The 14,778-nt window shown below is 33.1% G+C and overlaps 5 protein-coding genes across 6 annotated transcripts in view; 3 read left to right on the top strand and 2 right to left on the bottom strand.

The window, feature by feature from the left end:
* Nucleotides 1–41: 41 nt before the first annotated feature.
* On the bottom strand, nucleotides 42–2,005 carry LOC109598841 (uncharacterized). Its single transcript, XM_020014759.2, has 2 exons — nucleotides 1,712–2,005; nucleotides 42–658 (listed from the first exon to the last, which is right to left on the bottom strand). Exons 1-2 carry the CDS (start codon nucleotides 1,839–1,841, stop codon nucleotides 270–272), a joined length of 519 nt encoding a protein of 172 aa, XP_019870318.1. The 5' UTR covers nucleotides 1,842–2,005; the 3' UTR covers nucleotides 42–269.
* A 2,198-nt stretch (nucleotides 2,006–4,203) lies between these two features.
* On the top strand, nucleotides 4,204–7,263 carry LOC109599693 (calponin homology domain-containing protein DDB_G0272472). Its single transcript, XM_020015712.2, has 8 exons — nucleotides 4,204–4,302; nucleotides 4,355–4,614; nucleotides 4,675–4,798; nucleotides 4,846–5,240; nucleotides 5,499–5,577; nucleotides 6,524–6,727; nucleotides 6,780–6,964; nucleotides 7,018–7,263. Exons 1-8 carry the CDS (start codon nucleotides 4,300–4,302, stop codon nucleotides 7,145–7,147), a joined length of 1,380 nt encoding a protein of 459 aa, XP_019871271.2. The 5' UTR covers nucleotides 4,204–4,299; the 3' UTR covers nucleotides 7,148–7,263.
* LOC109599694 (calaxin) lies at nucleotides 5,401–6,490 on the bottom strand. Its single transcript, XM_020015713.2, has 3 exons — nucleotides 5,976–6,490; nucleotides 5,816–5,923; nucleotides 5,401–5,765 (listed from the first exon to the last, which is right to left on the bottom strand). Exons 1-3 carry the CDS (start codon nucleotides 6,345–6,347, stop codon nucleotides 5,589–5,591), a joined length of 657 nt encoding a protein of 218 aa, XP_019871272.1. The 5' UTR covers nucleotides 6,348–6,490; the 3' UTR covers nucleotides 5,401–5,588.
* Nucleotides 7,264–9,156: 1,893 nt separating the features above from the next.
* Nucleotides 9,157–14,778, top strand: part of LOC109598843 (zinc finger protein 1) — a 260,215-nt gene continuing 254,593 nt past the window's right edge. The window contains exons 1-2 of one of the 2 annotated variants that reach the window (XM_049964685.1): nucleotides 9,157–9,549; nucleotides 9,597–9,812. In XM_049964685.1, the coding sequence (XP_049820642.1) occupies nucleotides 9,749–9,812 (64 nt within the window). In that variant the 5' untranslated portion in view covers nucleotides 9,157–9,549; nucleotides 9,597–9,748. Of the gene's footprint in view, nucleotides 9,813–14,778 lie in introns of both variants that reach the window. The other variant, XM_049964684.1, reaches the window with a different exon arrangement.
* LOC109598837 (uncharacterized) lies at nucleotides 10,974–13,153 on the top strand. Its single transcript, XM_049964696.1, has 4 exons — nucleotides 10,974–11,073; nucleotides 11,130–11,142; nucleotides 12,337–12,633; nucleotides 12,689–13,153. Exons 1-4 carry the CDS (start codon nucleotides 10,990–10,992, stop codon nucleotides 13,120–13,122), a joined length of 828 nt encoding a protein of 275 aa, XP_049820653.1. The 5' UTR covers nucleotides 10,974–10,989; the 3' UTR covers nucleotides 13,123–13,153.

The following is a 14,778-nucleotide window of genomic DNA, read 5'->3' as shown; positions in this document are numbered from 1 at the left end:
TAACTGTATTGTCAAAATAATTCTTCCATCTGGCAGAAAAATTATACATAATGGATAAAGAATTCCAACTTAAAATAACTCCTAAAATAATTGAAATTAAAGTCAACTATTTTGTTATTAATTCAGACCTCTAAATTCAAAGAGTGTCCCACACTGTCAAAATTAAAAAACAGTCTTTTGTTACTACAAAGTCGCAAATAAACAATATTTCTATTTTACCACGATAAAATAGAAACTATTTAAAGAAACCACCGAAAACCAAAACGAAATTATTTGTTTGTTGGTACGTAATAGGAGTACTGCAAACTCTGCTTTCCGTAAACATCAGCTGTGCTGGCTGTGGGTGTTACGACGTCGTTATCACTCCTCTTCCAAGCTGGTTCGTAGTACGAGGGCGCGGAGTAATGAGCGTGATGTCCAATATGTCCAATGTGTCCGGTTGAATACGGTACCGGTACCACATGGGGCTTCTCAGCATGCTGCAAGCGTGCCAAAACGCTGCTCAGTCCGACGACAAGCAACAGGAATCCGATGAATCCGTTAGTAACGACAGCTATTGTCACCAAAATCAGTAAGGTGAAAGCGGCTCCCAATTTGAAGAATATCGCCGGCAATATTATCATGAACCGCTTGACTGCGTGGTGAACCATGGTGCGTGCTGTAAAAATTCGATTGGGGTTACGAATTCGGTTACATTGGAAACTATGTAATTTTGGGTTTCCATCGCAAAACGACCGGTATGATTGAAAAACTTTCTATTCAATACATAAAGGTAATGATGGGAAGTGACCACGAAAGTAAAACTTTGTTAATACGCAGTTTATGATCGTTTATTTAGGCTATGTTTATTGCGGTTTAAAAAAAATTAAACGTACGACTTTCGTTCACCTAAACGGCGAACTATTTCTTTACTGTTATTGTTCTAGTTTTTCTAACAATGATGGAAACTGCGAAAGCGACCTTTTGAGTAATCGATTCAGTACTCACTTGCGTTTTCTGTTCAAGAAGTAATAATAATCGAATTGTGCACCTGTGATCATAATTATCAATAAGATTGACCTCCTTAGTATTAATTACTGAATGAACTCTAGTGTTTTTTTACCGGAAAAATTTATTTATATGTAGAATTGTTGGAAAAGATATCCGGTTGTGGTTCCGGCGATAAAATCGTTTTTTCTATGATCTAGGTCAGTGTTTTAAGAACAGTGTGAATTTTGAATTTCGTCAAAAAAAGAACAATCTACATTTATATATGTTAATAATTAACAAGTTAAATCATAATTAAAATAGATTGTTTGATTTACAGGCAGGATTTTTTCCAGAGAAATTTAATTAAGGTTAATTAACATTTAAGAAAATGAATCTCATTTCATAAAATCTTTGTAATTTAATTGTAATTAGTTTCTGTTTCAAATACTTATCATTCGTCAAAGTCACTTACCATCAAATCGTACTATAATGGTACTTTCTGAGCTTTGTTATTTAAATTATTAGGCTGTGTAGACTTAATTTCAAACATAAAATTCTAAACATGTGATAAACAATGTAATAAATAACGATGTTTTAAAACCCACAAAATGTTTTGATTGTGATCTATTCACGCTCTATATAATTACAGCCTTAACTCACTTTTTTGGTGCACGAAACTTTCTTATATAATAAAATTTTTGTTTTATATTGAAAAAACCAACACAAAATTTGATTTGTTCACCTTCTTCGACGAGTTGTCTTCCAAGGGTGACCCCAGTTCCTTTCTGCTCATCATTTTGTTCCTCCGCAACACTAAAACTGATCACACACCACAACAAACACAAAACACAAAATTTCCAATTCGCTATCATTTTGATTTTTCAAACTCGCGACCTTGCGTCCAGTTCTTAACTAAATGCATTTAACAACGAGTACTTGTATTTGTATTGTCTGATTCAAATAATCAATCAAGAATTTTGTCACGTACCTCAAATACGTTATAGGATTTTTAAAAAAACCGAGAACATCGCTTTTGTGTTGGAATTAGAGCGCCAACGAATTTCGTGTTCCAATTTTTTTTATGTCTATGTAAATTAGTGATTGTTCCGTTTTTGGGGGTTTGTTGCATGTTTCAAATGCAACTACTTATTCGGTTTAATGATGGCATTCAATTTGGTTTCAAAGCCAAACACACCGTCAAATTCCTGAGCAAAGCCACACAAAATAACCTTCTTCAAAACGGGCTTGTCAAATATTATTAATTAAGTTTTGCTGCTAAACGTTTCAATTAACGCTTATGTTAAATTGTTAATTAACTGCTTGTTTAAGAAGTGGTTACTGTTGTCTAACGACCAATTATATAATTTTCTGGTTGCAGCAGTCAGTCAATCCCATACCATAAAATTAACACCGATAACTGCACAGCATGATTAAAATCCAGCAGTAATGACCAAGTTGAACAATACATAAACTCAGTGTTTACCCGTTTGGAAAATTTAGTCAAACAGCATGAACGACTAAACAGTTCGAACGCCTCATCTCATGAAATCTAGGGCACCACCATCAACAAATAAATTGTGCACACTCGCCAATGAGCATCCGTGCAGTATGCACAGCATGCCAGTCTATCTGACGTTTTCCTCCTGGTATTTGCTAATTTTTTTGTGTGTTTTTTGTGTGGCGGTGAAGAGCAAAAGTTGTGAACCTTTAGACAATAGTGCCGGTTGTTCTCAGGATCTCATTAAAAGCAAACTGAGGAAAATGCTGTTGAAAAACTACGACAAAATTAATAGTGCAGTGAAAAACATTACCACATCAAATAACGAAAGTTATGTAATTAATCTAAGTGAAAATCTGAAACTGAACATCCAGCAGGTAAACAACAACACCTACAATATCTCCGTAAGGAGCAAGAACGCCACAGAAGTACTGGCCAGAGGCATGAAGATGTCGATGAAGAAAGTAAAGGATTTGATTCCATATTTGATTATTCCGGGTTTTTTGATGTCCGGAATTCTTCCCTGGATCATGCCGGGAATTAAAATGGCAGTTATGATGGTTGGGATGATGAACCAGATGGCTTTTACCAGTGCCCTGTTTATGTTGGTGCGGAATTATGTATTTAATAGTCGGCAGGACGAACATATAATTTATGTCAATCATGGGTATAAAAACAAAATGAATTATCACAATCATAGATGATAGTAACAAATAGTGTAATTATTGAAAGTGTACAAACAGTATTTAGTTAAATTAATAATATTAATTAAGCATTTTTGACGTTGGAATAAAAAATATTATTTATTAAGATTTATTTTGTGTTTTATTTTCCTAAATCCAAAGATCACATATAATTATCCTTGTACCATCATCACTTTAATTTAAATAATTTCAATTCAATCAATAGATTGTACAATTTAAAACAGAAATCACAATTTCCATAACTGATTAAAACAAATAAATTGGTTTATTGACTGTTTAAGGTAGGTTGTAAATAATTAATATTTAAAAAGGATACAACGGGCAACCTAACTAATCGAACTGACCTAGAACTTGCGTTAATAACTGGTCATTGACGTTAAACTATTCTAGGTCAGGTCAGTTAGGTTGGATTTATTTTTATTTTTTGAATTCAACCACCCATGCATATGTCTCGGATTGTTCTGTATTTTTGACACGGAATCTGATTCATGCAGGAAAACAATTGTCTATTGTTTAATATACTTGTCTCACAATTTTATACATTTAACAATTTTTTATTGTTAGTTGTTTTCGAATTTAAGTATATCAAAAATTAATATTAATAAATACACAATATGATTTATTAACAAATTTCACACAAATATAGTCAATTGTTGATTCGTTTCGAAATAGCATATGTGTTTAAGATTAAATGGATATTTTTTTAAATTAAATAAAATTTTTATAATGAATATTTTAAATTTGAACTTATAAAATTATTATTATTTTCAGTACCATCTAGTAGGTAGAATATTAATCAATCAAAAAACTTGTACCTCCCTTTTGTTGATTTTAAGTCCAGACGATAGATGCCGCAACAATCGCTTTAATTTAAAATGCTTGATTTTTCCTTATTTTTCAAATTTAGTTAGAATTACATATTTTTAATTAAAATAGTAAATAATTTAAATTCCTCAGAATTAAAAAAATAGTGAATTAATTTCTGTGTACCTTAATAATATAATGACAGATGTCGTTAAGGTTATTTTGTTTTGTTTATATTTTGACATTTTTCTACGAATTCATTTATGAGTTCATATTTGTATTTCGTATTTTTGTTGAGCATTGTGTAACATTTATTTTGTCGCAATGGTAATTATGAGTATATGTATTTCCGCTTTATGATAATCTGTAAAATTTGCAGAATTTAATTGACAAAGCTGAAAGAGAAGAACATCGTAAAGATATGGCCGTTATTGAAGAGAACCATACCAGAAGGCGGTCCAGATTCCAAAATCTCCAAAGGTTATTGCACAAAAACAGACAAGAAAGTCAACTTCTAGAAAAAGTTCATCAAAAGGAGGAGGAAATGGTTGCTCATGAACAAAAATACAAATTGGATGAGGCATTAGCTACTGAGCTGGATAAAATAAAAAGGGAGAAACATAAAGATGAAAGTTATAGGTAACAATTGCTAATAAAATATTTAACAAACTTTGTGTAACATTTTATGTATTATTTCAGGAGAAATTTAAGAAATACATCTCATGAATTATTAGAATTGGAACAGGTGTTGAAAAATGCTTATATTCATAAAGAACTGGCTGCACAAATTGAGTATAAACGAGGCGAAAGATTATATGACAAGGTAAACTTTTTATTATGTTACAAAATCATACTAATCATTCACTTTAGCTAAAGGCAAAGCAAGAATTACAATTGATAAATGCAGCTCGCATAAAGGAAGAAGCTGTTCTTAGGACACAAGCTGAGGAACATGTTAAAAAAGCACAAAGCTACAGAAAAGATCTGCAGGACCAAATGATTTATCAAGAGAAAATGAGAAGGAAGAAATATGAGGAATATTTGCAGGAAAAAAAGATGATAGATGCTATTATTGACAGAGTTCATCATGAGGATGAAAAGAATAGGATGGAGAAAAAATGCAGAGAATTAGCAACTAAAGAGGAAATCAAAAATCATATATTAGCTCAGAAGGCTTTTAAAGAGAAAAAAATGAAAGAGATTGATGAGGAGGATCGAAGGAACCAGCAGTTTTTGGTGGAGAAAGAACGTGCAATCGAAAAACTGTAAGTTCTTTTTGTTTAAATTATTTACTTGTTACCCTGTTTCCAATGTTGCATTAATTTAATTTATTACATATATATTCTATGTCCCTATTGAATTAGTGTTAACATTTTATTATTTATTACATAATTTTAAGCATTAATGAAAACTAATAGTTACAGATTGATTGTTGGAAACATTTAGTTTTTATTGTTCCATGCATTTTTACAAAATGATTGAAATGTTCCAAAGTATATTGGTATAGCATTTTTTCTCTTTAGGCGAGCTGAAAAGGAGCAGAAGAAAATGTTAAAGGCGTCCATCGTCGATAATATGTTCGAGAAATTTTTCCTAGACCAGGTAAAATAATTTTAAATTCTATTAGTAAACGTAGTCAGGAATGCTATAACTGATAACCGCGATGGCAGACAGTAACCGAATACTTCCAATAGTGCCGGATTGTTCAAGACCGACTGTTTGTAATCGTTGAAAGAAATTTTTCCGTCTCTGTCGATATCCATCTTTTTGGTAATCACCTCGAGCAAATCCTGAAGAAAATCAGTTCACAAATTAACGAAAAACAAACTTTACCGTCGACCTTGGCGGCTTCTTCCGAATCTTCTTCGCTCTGTCCAACCACGGCGCTTTTAAGCAAGTTAAACATGGTTTCTCTACCAATAATGCCCTCGCCCATCATGTCATAAACCTACAAACAAACAAACTCGTGTCCACGTGTTGAGGTTGAGGTCCATACATACACTGAAACAATAATTGATGTGTTCCTCCAGAGTGCCTCTCAGAAACAGCGACAAAGTCATGATCCACGTCTCCATCGACAGGTATTGAACGGGACCTTTGTCTATCGCCAAGAAGATCCTGTCCATCAAATTATCGTCGGTCATGTCCAGACACATGTGCAAGAAATCACGAAACTGATTCTTGTTGACGCCCTGCTGCTTTTCCGGTCCGTCCTTTTGCAGCTTGTAGTAAATAATGAGCAACGTTTCGACTTCCATCACGTTAAAATGAGATTTTTTGGCGAGGCGCAAGATCTGGACCTGGTGCTTCTTCTTGAATCGGGTCTCCTCCATGGGATCCATGGAGGTGTCCAGAATCGCGCCGAACGTCATGGTGCCCGATTAGCTTTTTGGTTACTGATTTAAATCACGGTGTGAAAAAATTGCTTTGTACTGACACAAAAACGTATAAATATAAATTTGACATTCTGCTAGCTTCCCCAATTGACATCAAGAAATGTCAACTAGTTGCCACGTTACTTAACCCTTTTATTTCTTTTTTTCTACAGACGCAGAAGCGCATGAAAGACGAGGTGATCAAGGATTTGAAGCGTATCGAAATGGAAGATGCGGCGAACCAGAGGAAGTTGAACAACCAGAAAGAGGCGGAAAAAATTAAGGCTGACATGAGAGCGTCTATAATTGAACAGATAAAAGAGCAACATGAGAGGAAGGAACGAGAGGCTGCTTTGGATGATGCTTTAAAACAAAAGGTTTGTATGGGTTTAAATTAACGTGAACTGTTTAGATTGGTTAAAATTATAGATGCTTGAAAAGTTTTTGGAAGACGAAAAACAGGCAAAACTTCAAGAGCAACAAAGGAGGGAGATGTGGATTCAAGTAAGGAAAGATAATGAACAGACAATGAGGGATAAGCGACAGAAACTCGTTGAAGACAGGCAGATTCAAAAGCGATTGCGGGAAGAACAGGAACGTAAAGATATTGAGAGGTAATATGCAAACATATTAGGACCATTAATGTTATTCGTTTTGAATGTTTCAGAGACATAATTGTTAAAGAGGAGAAAATAAACATGCTTAAAGATCACTGGATGAATGTGGGCGAACATGTTCCTAGAAGAATATTGCGACCTGGAGATTTGGACTTTTTAGGTGTGGGAGGAAATTTATAATCTGCCAAAGTAGTGGCGATTATTTTATGAGAAATTAAGACTTTTATTTATTATTGTATATTGTAAAATGAACTGATCTCATAATACAAAATACACTTTTTTTATAAATAAGGAAATTTATTTATTAGTATTTGGAATAACACTTTTTACGATTTAGAGCCTGTTGGTATACAACCCACATTACACAGTAGTTCTTATGAGACCTGAGACTAGGATGTTCTGTGCCTAAGACTGAGAAATATAAGTCTTTACAAAAATGTAACGATTCTTAGCAGAACTTAAATTGTCAAAAATGAAGAACTTCTGCAGGACTGGAGAATGTGAATAAATAAGAGAAATCATTTAATTATGTCAATAAATAATCACATATAATTATAAAAAATGTGTATACATAATTATATTTTTCCTAGTTTGTGATTTTGTTGTAAATAATGTATTATTATTAATTAATTATTATAGACAACAAAAAATTTTCAAAATTATATTTACAAATGCGTTCTGTTATGTCCTACAATCTGTGCACATATATTTTACTATAGTACATATAGTGGTAATCAAAAGTAGGGACTTTATCCGATAATTTTTCATTTCATTAGATTTATTTGAATATATTTCTCTTAGTGAATAAAAATAATTATTTATAAGTAGTTATAAATGCAAATGAGTTTATTAAAAATAATTTGCTTAAAAATACATTTTAATAAAAAAATGCTGATGGATGCAACTATAGAATAATATCACATACACGAAATAAATTTTTAAATTTATTTTTTTAAGATATGGTAGCATATAACCATTTTGTTTAATAACTTCTCAACTTCGCCTCTTTATCGATTTGACAAGATTGCGACAAACTTTCACAGGAATGTTTTTTTTTTGTATAATTTGCCACAAATGCTCTTTGTTAGATTTTTAATTCCAGATGCTGCTATAGGTAGGTATTCAATTGGAATTAAGTCCATGGGCCAAGATTTTTTCACAGCTATATATCCAAATAACCCGCTTCAGATAACCGATGTTTCATAGTTTCATTAGAAACATCTGCATTGAAATTTTGCGATATTTCTCGGTTAATTTGCTTTGATGATTTTGTTGTATTGTTTACCGATATCTGTTTTATGTGTTTTTATTGACATTTGGATTTCTTTTTCGAGGACACCCATCTTTATACGTGATTTCAAATTTATCAAAATTTTTGAAACTGTATCTTGACTAATTCTTAAATTTTGAGAAATTTGGCGTTGAATCAGTCCATCACTATAAAAATCTGCGATTGGTTTTCTCAAGTCTTCACATAAATATTTGAATTTACTCATCTATCATACTGAATGCTTTGATGTTTATCGAAAACTGGATTAATTTCTTGTAAACTTCGAAAGTATTCTATTTTTTTTTTTTACAAAATCAAAAATGTAAACGTAAATAATATTGAAATACACTACTTTACTAGAATATTGGCTACCTTCTAAACATCAGTTCTATTAAGATATCTTAAAGTGATATAAGGGAAACTTACATTAACAAAAAGAATCAATTTTTTAAAATTATTCCATACTTATTACCACTACTGTACACACGTTGAATAATTACAATAATATTTTGGAGAGTTAGAAAAGTTTAATTAGATTAATAAATTTATTTATATTTTTGAAATATATGTGAAATATGTTATGAATTAAAGTATAAAGATTTACTGAAAAAAGTTTGTTATTTATCATTTAAAAGTAATAAAAATTTTTAATATATTTTGTATAATAATAATTTTGCAAATTAGGAAAAATATTTTGGTAATATGAATTTTGTAATATTTTATTATAATGCACATCTTTAGATGAAATCTAATATTTTGTGTCGACCACTATTAATTTCCCATTCCAATTCCAATTTTTTTTTAAATAAAAGTTGCTTTCCGTGTAAAACATGAAACTTCCCACAGTGCTTTCGGCGATACTGCTAAACTCCCCTCCCAGTTTCCTGCAATACCGATGGTCGGGCGCAAAAGTCAGCGCCCCCCAACGCTCAGTTCCCCCTTGAAATGAGCGCATCGCTTTTCGTTCGGCCGCCACATGATCGGAGGCCGAAGGGCGACCGGCGACCGCACCAGCCCCAAAAATGTCCGACGATCAGCTGATCGTCTACCATGTTGACCGGATGGATGAGGAACGGCGGCCGCCGTCTGATCGTCGCACGAGACAACGTGAACTACAAGGTGTGCTAAGCATGCAGGTAGGAGTCGACCTGTCGAGACGCACCAATGAAATCAAACTTGGAATAGCCAATGGCGAATGGGCAATCATGTTTATTACCACGAGCTACACATCCAAGTTCCTCGAGTCTGGCCTCAGCTGGGGGTGTGTATGTGCATAAAAACGGGAGCTGTTTTTTTTTCAAATTCTTGCGTGGTATGTTACTGAATCACCTTTTACTATTCAAACCATTATTTTTTTAGAGTGACTATTGTACCGAGTCGTGTTTGTTTTCCTTGTTGTTGTTGTTGTTTGTTGTTGTTGAACTTGTCGATGTGACTTGTAATAAACGTGACTGACTATTATCGCCGGTGTGCTTGATGGGAAACGTAAACAAACTGGTATTTGGTCTGAGATGGATCGGTTTGAGCGCCGTGAACAATCTGGTCGCAGGAAACAAGCCAAACCTCAGAGAACAGGTAATAATTAACTGACGAAACAACAATTAATTTTACCATAACATTTGTATATATAATTAATAAAACGACACCCCCATTATAAATAAAAAAAGCCCCTTATTAGTTAGATATAATAGATTATTTTCAGGAGGTGCATGTAATTTGTATGTTGTGTAAAGTTACAACAAACAGTTAAAAATGTATTATTTTAATTATTTTTTCCACTACATACACGTATAAATGTCTAAAATAAACGATATGAATAATGAATACTAATGAATATTTAGGTGTTTAATTAAAAACATGCGCAAACCCACCAAAATAAGCAAACCACATTTTAAATACCAGACAATAAATTCCAATATTTAAAAATATAAATCGAATTTATTTGTACCTGATGCAAACCACAAAAAAAGTTAAGTTAATAAATTTATCATAAAAAGTATAGTCTTTTATTTTTATAATTTCACGATTTTATCAAAATTTTTATATTATCGAAAGTCACTTCTAAATAGTGATCCTTGACCTAATTTATTTATTTTTATAATCGATGACCTTCGATTAAAATAATGCGTTACACATATTTTTTGACTTGTGGTAAGTATATTCATAAATAAAATAATCAAACAATTTAAATTACTGACTGCGAATAACAAGTTTAATCTCACCTAAAATTTATAACGGCAAAAGTAAAAATACGACTTGTTTTATTATTCCAATACTTTAGAGGCGATGACAGTGTTCGTTATCCCACCTGAATCTGAAGCCCACTTATGTTTTGACTGCAATTGACCGAGCTCCATACAAAATAAACTGGGAACTTTAAAAATTACCTGCTGACAGTTTTATACAAACATACTGCGGTCGCCCGCTGCGTTAGCCCGATTTCTTGATGAAATCCGTTTTGCAAATATTTATGTCTAAGATTATGCGAGGTATTTGGGATAAATTTATATGCGAATTGAATGCAAATCATGCGATCAATTTAAAGTGTATTTAGTCTAAACATTCCTATAAGGATTTGAAATTATTATTGTACATGACAAGTTTAGCTGGATTGTACCAATTGAAATTATTTTAGATTTGATTCCTTTTTATCAAAATATTCTTACTTATTTAGATAATTGTTTATGTTGGCATATTTAACTTTGATTTATTACCACAGTTTTTATTTTATCTAAACATATGTGACCTTTTTATGCTTAAAAGTGTTTCTGAAATCGTTGTATTAACACGTGTACGTCGCATTAAAATGAAACCGATATTTTTCTTAGTAATTCTGGTAAGTTACATCTGTTTTCATTATTAAATACATATTTATCGAACGAATATTTTCAGATAGTTACCTCAAGTAAGTAAAAATAAATGAATAGTAATTTGTCAAGAAAGTTATTGTGTTTTCAACTTTCAAAATATAATACACAAATCACAGCTTAAACCAAACTTTATTAAGCTTATTTATACCGGTGGATTAGAACTCTTGTTCTGGATCTGGAGGTGACGAAGTCGTGGAAGGCATTTTGGATAACACTTTGATTTTTAATGAATATCTCGTATAGGAAGCTGTAGAAATGTTTGAAGAAGTTACAATCAGGTGGCGAAAGATCTGGTGGGGATGGCGGCATGAGGCAGACTTTCGTAACCCATTCCTTCAACTTTTACTGTTAGTTGTGCGATATGTATGTGAGCATTGTCATAAAGAAGAATTGGGACCTTTGTGGCACACATACGCTGCAATTTCTGGTCGATTTTGTCTATTTGTTGACACCTCACCATCATAATTTTTTCACCAGGATTCAAGAAGCTATGGTTCACACCGGCAGCAGACTACCGATCAGTAACCATAACCTTCTTTTGGTGCCATTTCGTTTTTGGACATTGTATGGGAGCCTAGTTATAGCCAACCAATGATTGTCGTATAGTATTTACTTTTCATTACAAGTCACAGTCCGATCGATAAACTTGTTTACTTTGCCTAAAAGAAGATTGTGTCGTTTAATCTTCATCAAAGCGATTTTGATGATTTTTGTTCAATTTTTGTGGCACCCATTTGTTGTAATTTTTGGACATTCCAATCTATTTTATGTGGTTCGAAATGGTAGTATACGTTACGTCTAATTCAGCAGTAAATTCTCGAAAAGTGGAGCTTAAATTGGCTTCATCTAAGTTCCTTAAGTCGCCAATATCAGATGACCAACTTCTACGCACACCATCTTCAAGGTTCTTGTTATTGAATCGAAATTTTTGTACCTTTTGGTGGTTTCTGGGCCAAATACATCTTTGATGTCATGAGCTGATTAGGTTTGTTTTCCATCCATATTTTATTCAAAGCCTTGAATAGGTGGTTAAATGATTTCAAATAAAAACGAGTTTACACCTTTAAATAGAACGAAACACGTCCTTTAAAACTGTACATCACCTCACATCAACAGACATTTGACCGGAAACTTCATCACTAAGAAACCAAATAAAAAAAAAAAAAACGTAAAATAACTTTCTTGACAATCTAATACAAGTGGATTAGTTATTAAAATTAAAATTTTAGCTTACGCTCAAGATGAATATGACGAAGAGTCGTTACAAAATTTAAAAAAACAAATCAAACAACAGATATACCATAAAATTGCAACCATAAAACAAGCAGTCAAAAACAACGTGCAACTGGAGGCTGAAAACGAAATCGAATCGGTCGCCAATAAGATCGATGAGGCAGAATTGAAACCAAACATTAAAAATATAAAGCAAGAAATTTACAAAAAACTGGAACCAGTTTTCGCTTTACGAGCTGCATTTCGCATGAAGAATGGCGTGGGTGGAACAACCATCACTACTTATGGCGACGGTGAGTCATTTCCTATAAAACATTAATTCAACCAGCAATATTTGGTGGGTTTTAGGAAAAACGTTCGTTTTAAAAGAGAATGAAATGTACACTTGCGACGGAAGTATTGGAGATTTGGATGGATCGTGCTCAGGCCAATTAAGCCGTTTCACACCCGAAGAAGATGGAGATTTCTGCTACGTAAGATCGTATTTAGAAACTGAAGGCAAAGTGTGCCTCTCTGAAAAACCTTTAGAAGGTCTGAAATGCTTCGACAAAGCGTTTAAATCTTTGGAACTGCCCAAGGAGCGATACAACGAAATGTGCAGCTCAATTGTAACGGGAATTAAATACAAATACTTTTCCGATACTAATAATCCCAAACATGTACAAATTCCGAGCGACAACAAACTAATATCTTGCGAGAACAACGAGCCGGGAGTTTGCGAGTTTACCAATCAGAATGTTCCAGAAGCCAGTTCAAATGTTGTTGTAGTCGGGGACAATTAACCTGATGTATAAATATTGACAATATAGATTTAATGACATGATACAATTGTTTGACTTCATTGTTTAACATGTTAGATCTGTAGATTAAATTATGCTAATCATAAATTTGTACTGCGGAAGTTTACCAGCTTGAAATTATTTCGACTTCCTTTAATCTTTTGAGGAATCTTAATGCTCTACCTAAACAACTTTTATAAATTGTGAGAGCAAACATAAACTGCAACGGTGCAGCTGTTCCAGCATTACCGGGCTTAACTCAGATTACTTAAATAAAAATAAACCATTCGTTCACCTGTGTTGAAAATATAATTTTTGTTGCATTTTCCAGCAAAACAAATTTTTGTTGTTGGGTTGTCGAACCGCGAACGAAATGTTCGGAGGTAACACGGAGGGGAGTCGGATTGAGGCAGAGGTGAATTTGATAAATAAACTGGCAGCGTCCGATTATTGCTGACGCCAGTTCGTCGCGTTTTAAATGATTGCTTCGGTGGCCGACTGTTTATGTTATAAACGATTTACTACACTGTAATTTAACCACTTGCCGCTATATTTATGGAGCCTCTCCACTTTTATTCCTTTGTTCGTGTTCTGCCTTCGCCTTATTTAGTTCATCGCTACTTTTGTAACGTGGATCAATTGCTAAGACTTAATATCAGTAAGTATCGGTTGAAAACTAAATGTTACTTGTTACGTGAAGGCATAAAAATCGAATGTGTTTTATGGAGGGGTATTAATTTGGGCAATTATAAAAAAATTAAAAGATTTTTGATCGTATATAGACGGCTTTTAAATTTGCGTTTGGAGTTTTTGCCGCAAAGCAGTCAGCTGCTGACCCGTTCATAATAAATCAACGATGAGCACAACCCCTGACTGTCGGGGCTTCGTACACGTAATTAAACACACACCGAACGTGAGATACACAAAAACACTAATTACTTTTCGACTCTGGCAAATTGCAGGTGTTACAAATGTTGGATATTACTAATTCCTACGATAAAAACCTACCCCTGTAAAACCCCACTGCCAGATCGCCCAACAACGATTAAATTTATTGTCAACATTTTTTACATTTTATTAAGTTAAATTTGTGCATGATTGAACCGAATGGACTTTTGATTGGGGCGATAATTGCACATTCGTAACTAAATAAGACGGCGGCACGTGACGCAAGTTGGTGGAAAGTTGAATTTCCGTTCGTAGCAGTATAAAGAAATACATACTGATATTACAAGATCAACACGTGTGCTTATCTGACTTTGTATTCGGGAAATAAGGCGCGTGACTGCGAAATCTCCGTCATAAATCAGTATCTGCATATGTGAAGTTGAAATGTTGGTAAAACTCCACTCCAACTTTATATTTTATTGCTGAATAATTTCCAAAGTTCCACGGTAACGTTTGACAGTTGATTTAATGTGTATTTTTGCTTTATATTAAATTTGTATGTGTGCGTCTCTGTTTTGATATCCACTGTTATTGAATTTACAAGTTTTATGTATTCATCAATACCATTATTTATTTGGTAGTTTTACGGGTTTTGGCATTTTGTCAATAATACGGTTTAAAATGTTTCCGTCTTGATTCTCCTATTTGATTTTTTCATTATACTATTTTTGGAAACTTAATTAAATGTAGAACATTAAATTCTTGAAAATT

This window comes from Aethina tumida, chromosome 3 (genome assembly GCF_024364675.1).
Source record: "Aethina tumida isolate Nest 87 chromosome 3, icAetTumi1.1, whole genome shotgun sequence".
Lineage (NCBI taxonomy): Eukaryota > Metazoa > Arthropoda > Insecta > Coleoptera > Nitidulidae > Aethina > Aethina tumida.
The sequence above is the reverse complement of the archived record's forward strand: the minus strand, read 5'-3'. Positions and strand labels throughout refer to the sequence as shown.